Here is an 8,089-nt window from a genome sequence, read left to right on the forward strand (position 1 = left end):
TAGCATATCTGAATATTAATAATTTATTCTTATGGTTTTTAATTTTTTGATTGGCATATTTATGCATTTTTTCAAAACAATTCTAATTTATCTTAATAATATTATACTTGTATTTGACCACTTGCCTATAATAAAATTTTCATTTCCCATAAAATTTTATGTTTCAAATTCCTATGTGCACGTTTTATATATGTAATGGTAATCAATTCATTTTCGAATTAAGCTTTTATAAAATCTCTGAAGTTAGAGCTCACGAGTGTATACATCATCAGTAAGCTAAACACACTGTTTTTACTTAAATGCTCCCAATAGATAACATATCAGCTCCGGAAAAAATCAAAACAAAAAATATTGAGAATTTCGTCAAAAGAGGCAGGTGGGAATGGGGATGCAGCATTGTTTATCCTTCGAGAGAAGATCTAGTCTAGTATCAAAGATTTGGTAAAAATATTCTCTGTGAAAACATAGTCTCACACTTTTAGCACATATTAATATATATATATATATATATATATATATATATATATATATATATATATATATATATATATATATGTATGTATATTGATATATATACATTTGTAGAAAGTGTATTCATTTTCAATTTTTAGTATTAAAATAAGGATCATCTGCATTTTTATAGATTATAATAAATAGAAATTCATTTATGAGCATCTCCCTTTTGTTTTGTCAGATTTATAATCATCTCTTTTAATATATTGAAATACATGAAAAAGTTAAAATATCATTTCTTTTGGAGAAAACAGAAAACATATATGTTTATGGGAATTTCACAAAATTATACCCACTTCTGATCATATAATTTGCAAAATTACCGACTGTCTATAATTATTGCACAAATACGTTTTATTAATATATTTGCATAAAACATTTGCATAAATACGGCTGAACAGGGGCACGGGTCGTCATCTCCATCTTCATCTATCTTCTCAGCACATACACCATCACCAATCGTTGTTTCATCTCTCTAGTGTCCTTTCCTTCACCTCCTATCATTCTCACCTCTACTTCTCAGGTCACAATCCATAATTATCACTACCACTCTCTTCGCTTTTTCTCAACACTCAACTCTAATCCTGTCATCAATCAAACAGCAAATCATATAACAAACCACCATGAAAGGGATTGTTTGTACGGAGGGTTTGTTTTGATTGGTTCTGACCATGGTCTAGGTATTTAAAACATAGGGAGGAGGTTATACAAGTATGTGAAATTAGGGATAATATTTGTTTTGAGTTGATTTTGTTATATTAATATGGCCCGGCAGGAGCACTTTATTTGCAAATACTTGCTACCTATTTTGCAGTTATATATAATTTTTAGGAGATTTTTTTAAATTTGCATTTGTTGTTGCATATAAGGTTGTTAGGATTAGCAGATATGGTTGCAGATGCAACCATCGATTTTTTACAATTTTTTTTGAAAATAGTATATTTGCAATTTGTTTAAAAAATAAAAGTATTTTTACAAAAATTCTTTTGAATATGGGTATATTTGAAAAAGACCCTATGTTCATTGAGCTTAGAACATATTTAAATTTAGGACCGAAAATTTGTATATTCGAACAAAAAATTTTCACAAGGCTTGCGCAATAATAGAGGATTAAGAGAGAGCATACCAGAAATATTTGTTTGACGCTCGAATATTATACATGTCCCAGTTCAAGGAACCAGAGCATCCCGGCGGGAGCCCCCTGAATCCATACCTATTAAATAGATGTTAAACAAAATGCGATGATTATGTACAATAATAAGTGCGAGGAGGTACTGAGTAAAAGTTAAAAAATATTCTCGCTTCCTTTTAACGAGTGTCATACTTTATATTGTTTTGATAAATAAGATATTAGTTTCCTTCTAAATTCACTCTTCTTGTTTTATATTTTTTGACTTAAATATTTTAACTACTCATTTTATATATGTTAACGGAGAAATCAGAGAATTAACAAAGTTGAGGTTCATGATCTAAATCAAGATCAGGTGCGGCGGTTACTCGTCGGATTATGTGATGGCAACATGTATAGATGTGGATGAGATTGTGGACTAGAGTTCGTGGTTGCGAAAAAAACTTAAATTCCTTTACTAGTATCTTGCTCTCAAGAATTGTCGATGCTTATAATGTACCCGTACCTCTATTTATAATGGATCAAACCAGACGTAATTCTATTCTGGTAACAAACCTACTTGGATTCAGTTTCCCTTTTTGCCGCCTTCCTGAAATGGGGTCCAATACGATGAGGTCTAATCATGGCTCGATAATCTCAAGACTTACCCCAAATACAAATGCTCTTCTCTGCTCCCCATTGAGGACAACTCACCAGACTACAGAGATAGAGCCTTCCAGGATATATCTTTGAGAAGGTTCTATATGCTCACCAATAAAGACAACTTATCAGATTACAGAGCAAGGTCTTTTCTAATTTTCGTCCTCTACCTCTCAAGGAAGGCAACTCCTCTGAATATAAGGTAGAGCCTAGTAGGCTCCACATATGTTTTAGGGCGTCCCCTGAACATAATATGACTCTCTGCCCTTCTGATCTTCATATAAATCATTTTTTTACGTAAAAATAAAGGTGTCTTCAATAACAAGACGCGCCCACATTATAAACAGGACGCGGCGAGATGTGTTCGCCCGTCCATATATGATCCAACCCACTCTCGAAGAAACAAGCCTAATACGTCTTCATTCGCATGTGCCTGGCCCACAAAGTTAATATTCATATATTTAAGTATAATAATATATATTAAATTGTTTGCCAGTCTATTATAACCAGGTCAGCTCGTACTACGTAAATACAGCTGCTTGTTCAAGAGAAAATTATCAGTGACCAAGAACAAGAAGAGTCTGTAAAAGCGTTTTACTTGTCAGCTTAATCTTATGTCTTTAACTAGTTATCCTCTCAATTAGTCACTCAGACTAAAAGCACTACTCCCTCCGTCCCGGCCATTTCCTTACGTTTGGTTTGGGCACGGAGGTTAATAAATATGTATAAAGTAGTGGAAAAAAGAAAGAAAAGTGGATGAAGTGGTGGGACCCATTAATTTTTAAATTATAAAAGAGAGATAGTGGAGTAAAAGTAGTGTGAAAAGGAAGGAAAAGTAGTGTGAAAAGGAAAGAAAAGTTGGGAAGTGGTGGGACCCATTGACTATTTTTGGTAAGTTTTGGAATGTAAAGAATTGGATGGGACATCCCAAAAAGGAAACTGTAAAGAATCTGTTGGGACGGAGGGAGTACCTTTAAAGCCGGAAGCATTGCAAAGCCAGGATGCCAGAGTAAGTGCGGCAACATAACAGTGCTATATTCATTTGGGAGGGGGTTGGTACTTGGTACATATTTGAGAACCCATTCATCTAAAATTCTAAAGTATTAGAGGAAGACCCTAAATGAATGTTACGTTATATTTGAATAGTTGTTCCAATAGTTCCATGAACTCATCCAGATGGTATGATGTTACGTGCAACACTTGTTTCAACCCTTCAAGGGATTTCTTGCATACGACCAATATTGAAATTCGTGAAATATTAAATTCTGGTATGCGAATTGCCAATGTCATGGCTCGTAAGTACTTTTCTGCTCAACTTGAATCCATAAGCAACCATACCACTTACCAGGGTGTGGTCATTTAATGAGGGTTTTGCAGGCAATCCTTGCCCAAGTCAAGGCTGCCAAGGTAAACTTTCGTTTGAATTGAACAGTACTAATGTGATGCTTTTTTTTTTTTGGTAGATCTGAATGTGCTGATCCGAACAAAAACTTGTGTGACAAAACATACTCTGATATTGCTTTTTCTCTTCATCCTCTGATTCACTAAACTCTTTGTATCTTCTCATCTTCGTTATTGGTTTGCCAACTTTGCTCGTCCTGGACTTCTCTGTTTTCAATCTATGACCCTTTTTTCATGTCAATGATCATGATGGAGAACTTTCAGATTGTGTTTGGAATGTCATAAGAAATTACGGGATTGTAGTCCCAGTTACTCAAAATTTATTTATTTATTGCTGATTTTTTTACTTTTATGGCCTACGGACACCTCTGACAAATGCACAACGTTAAGTGACGAGATGTTGTAGATTCGATTCTTACTGCGATGAAAATGTTTGGATATAAGTTTTCCCTACCGAAAATCCATCATACCAGAATACAGGAACGTACGTGAAGACATATGATACAATTTGTTTCCTTTTTTCTTCCAGAATTCTTTTCTGATGTTACCCTCTGAATCTGAGGCCCTTCGACGTTTTCTACATTTTCTTTCGACAACCAAACTCTGTTAAGAGTGTGTTTACTGTTTAGTCTCTCCAGTATTTCAGGACAACATCTTGTCTATACATTTGCAAGTCATTTTCAGTTATACTTCTTCCCACCCGAAACCAAGTTAAGCAGGTTTTAACTTTCAAGTGCATTAGTTCTATGTATTTTTATATTTATAAATAAGATTCAACTATATCTGCTTCCTTGAAATTTATTTAAGTTTGGAAGCTAAACCCAATTTCAAAAAGGAAATGCTAAGAACACTAAAAATTGTCCAGTAATTTTTAGTGACCAATAAAAGCTGCGGAACTGGATACCTGGACCCATAATCCTAATTCTGACGATACAATATCTTTTGCGGCCTCTATTTGTGTCTAGCTTCCTCCGGCAACCTATTCTGTGGACCCTCTAAGAATTTCTCCTTTGCTATTTCCGGGAGAAACAACAGCAAGGATAACAAAACCACCCAAAGCAATCAACAAAACACCCAATGAGTTCACTAGTAATGCCTCTGAAGAGTAGCGTGACATGATATTGTTGGTCTGAAGGAATGTTGCTTTCTCTAGTATCCCAGTAGCACAAGTAGCAACAGCAAGTGCATAGATGTAAACCCCGAAGAATACATGCCAAGGAAGCAGGGAGGATCTGCTATTTCTTGAACCACCTGGGTACCAGAAGGTTGCAAATCCAGCTGCCCACTGAGCAAAAGAAGATATGTGCATCATATCAGATAATATAAAGTATAGGAATGTCCCTATATTGCAGACTGCAGAGCGGAAGAGGATGAATAGAAGAACAAATGAGAATTTTTAGGAATTAGGAAAAGACCTGGATGCTAAACAGTAAAAGACACGCTAAGCCCAACCATGAGTGCAAGCTGTAAAAGTTATCAATACCCTTATCATTGTGGAACTTTATAGCAGCCCATACACCAATCAAGCTCAAAAAGAAAGCTAGAAATTGTAATGTAAGATGAACTGATTTCTTAAAACTTTTTGTTCCTGAAACCGTCTTGTATGCTAGCATGGCTGCATTTAGGTTGAGAAGTAAAAGTTATTAACAAGAGCATCACCCAAAAGATTATAACCCTGATAATACCAAGTAGAAATGAAATAGATATGGTGGTTGGAAATGCCTAAAAAGAGCACAATGAAGTGCAATCTACAAATAAAGCTTACTACACACCTACTTATAAACATGTGCGGTGATCCTATTAACAAACTTACCATTCTGCCGCAAAAGGTTAGTAGAGGAAGCTAGACCGCATGCAAAAATACAACTTTACAAGGTCATATCATGTGATACAGCAACAATATTCGCTTCTAACTAAGTTCAAAACAACAGGTACTACATTCAAAAATTGAGAAGCCTGAAGTATGAGCAAAATATCAGATTGTACAGAAGACAAGAATTTGTATGCTCAATGTTGCTACTAATTTAAACATCTCACACAAAGTGTCATCCTCAATTCTATAATTTATAACCAATGTTGCCAAGCTGAGTGATTCAATGGTTTACAGCATATGGTGGTTTAGGGGAAAAAACATTTCCAAATCAGCACACTCAATTCATAACACACTAATATAAATACTTAATAACAATGTATATTAGCAAATAGGAAAGGATAATGTATCAACAGCACAATATACTATAATTAAGGTGCATATCAGACAGAACGTGATTTTGAATAGCTTGAATTTCACACATCAACTAGAGGAATGTTCTTTCATTAACAAACTTTCATATCAATGCTAAATGAGATGATAAATGCAGTAGTATAAGAGACCAAATGACCTTTCACGGACTGTACTACATTTGCCAACAAGATTCTCTCAGCAATTAAGATCTGGTCAGAAATAAGCAAAGCATATGTGTAGGTTCAATTTCTTGGCAAAGCCACTAAAGGTATCATCAACAAATCTCATAAACATCTTATAATCACTAACAGGAAGTAAACCGAGTAACAAAAACTATTTAATGTCATATATACAGATAAATATGATATTAAATGTTATAACAAGATTAGATACTCTCCGCATCAACAGAATATTGTATAAGCATCGAAAATTGATAAACGAACGAAATGGAAAAAGGGTTTTAAGATATAATACCTTCACCGTTTAAGAGTACGAGACTAATCACCATTAGAACAGGATGGACCTGCATAAACATTAACATTCAGCTTGAGTTCCACTGCATAATTATTATAAAAGATAAAATTAAGCTCCACCAAAGTAAATTGAATTGCAAAGACTTCACATACAGAGTGCATTACTAGACAAGTTGATAAATTTCTAATCGTTGATAATGAATCTACTCAATAACTATAAACCAGCAGTATAAATTGAGAGTGCAGGGAGAGAGGGGGGGGGGGGGGGGGGGGGGGGGAGAGGGAGAGAGAGAGGGGGGGAGGGAGGCAGAGAGAGAGAGAGAGAGTTACATTAAAGATGAGATCTTTGTTATCGGAGACGAGAGCGAGGCCGCCTCTAAAGTGTAAAGTCCAGGTCAAAAGCAGCGCCGACACTGCTATTCCGACGAGTCTTATCACAGCTATGATCGGAAATTTCACCACCGGGGCCCCCATTTTTGACTTTAACAGATTATCTCACCGGCTCAACGCCTTTGATGACTAGAAATTTATTAAAACAACTGTACAAAATACTCTGTATACTGCAGAATGATATCGCCGTTGCCGTGTCTCGATCCCAAATTATTTCTCCTGAAAGGCTAAAACGGATGAATATTATTTTATCGGGTTAATTATCAAATTTGTCGTTGAAGTGGGCTTAATGTATCAAGTTGGTCACTGAACTCAAAACGGTATAAAAACGGTATCAAGATGATCACTAAAGTCACCATAAATATCAAACAAGTACTTTGAAATATGAGTTCAAGTATTAAAATATTATTTATTATTTATAAAGTTTTACATATTTTTTTTAAATGTTACCACAACCAACTAAAAGGTTATGACTTCTAGTATTTAAAATAATATATTTATATTTTATTAAGTTTATTTATTATTTATATTTATTATATAGTTATTTTCTTTGTTTTAATTAAAAATAAATAATAAATAAACTCGATAAAATCTAAATATATTATCATAAATATTAGAAGTCGTAACCTTTTATTTGTTTTGTTAACATTCAAAAATAATGTGTAAAACTTTATAAATAATATTTTTACCGCTTGAACTTATATTTCAAGGTACTTGTTTGATATTTATGACCACTTCAGTGACTATCTTGATCTGTTTTGAGTCATTAAGCCCACTTCAGTGACTAACTAGATAATTAACTCTTATTTTATCTGGTTTTTATTTTTTCCCGAAAAATATAAATATGTTTATCATACATAATCGAACTCTGAGTTAAAATTTTGCTTTGGATTTTGTGTTCCGTGTTTAATTAACAAATCAAATTCTTTTAACTAAAAAAGGTCATTATTACATCCTTTGTCATTCTTATTTCTTTACGATTTTTTTAATGCTCGACATGCATTTTAAAACTATTATAAAACATAATTCTGTAACTTATTTTTGAATTTTCTTTTTTATGTATAATTTCAATTATCAAATTTTTATTCAAAAAAAATTAAAAAATAAGTTACAAAATTATGTTTTCTGGAGCATTAGAATGTGTGAGAAACTCTGTCCCCCTAATTATATTTCATGGGTCGTAGTTCCTGCCACACGACCGCAGGGATGCGTCATCGTTGAATAATATCCAACAGTCAAGATTATAATAAAATTTTACCATGTCCAGTATTATTTAACCACTGGACAAAGAAAATGAACTGGACGGAGAAAATGACCTCG

The 8,089-nt window shown here is 33.8% G+C and overlaps 1 protein-coding gene across 1 annotated transcript; it reads right to left on the reverse strand.

Annotated features, from left to right (window-relative positions):
- Positions 1 to 4,420: 4,420 nt before the first annotated feature.
- LOC108211395 (transmembrane ascorbate ferrireductase 2) lies at positions 4,421 to 7,010 on the reverse strand. Its single transcript, XM_017382988.2, has 4 exons — positions 6,710 to 7,010; positions 6,381 to 6,429; positions 5,098 to 5,297; positions 4,421 to 4,967 (listed from the first exon to the last, which is right to left on the reverse strand). The coding sequence occupies exons 1-4, from the start codon at positions 6,851 to 6,853 to the stop codon at positions 4,662 to 4,664; spliced, it is 699 nt and encodes a 232-aa protein (XP_017238477.1). The 5' UTR covers positions 6,854 to 7,010; the 3' UTR covers positions 4,421 to 4,661.
- Positions 7,011 to 8,089: the final 1,079 nt, after the last annotated feature.

Source organism: Daucus carota, chromosome 3, assembly GCF_001625215.2.
Source record: "Daucus carota subsp. sativus chromosome 3, DH1 v3.0, whole genome shotgun sequence".
Lineage (NCBI taxonomy): Eukaryota > Viridiplantae > Streptophyta > Magnoliopsida > Apiales > Apiaceae > Daucus > Daucus carota.

Excerpts from the sequence above, each read along its gene's own strand:
- LOC108211395 (XM_017382988.2), bottom strand. The coding sequence starts at position 6,853 with ATGGGGGCCCCGGTGGTGAAATTTCCGATCATAGCTGTGATAAGACTC. Across the intron at positions 5,298-6,380 it reads CGTACTCTTAAACGGTGAAG|CCATGCTAGCATACAAGACG; the intron begins GTATTATATCTT and ends ACCTAAATGCAG. Across the intron at positions 4,968-5,097 it reads TTTTACTGTTTAGCATCCAG|TGGGCAGCTGGATTTGCAAC; the intron begins GTCTTTTCCTAA and ends TCTTTTGCTCAG.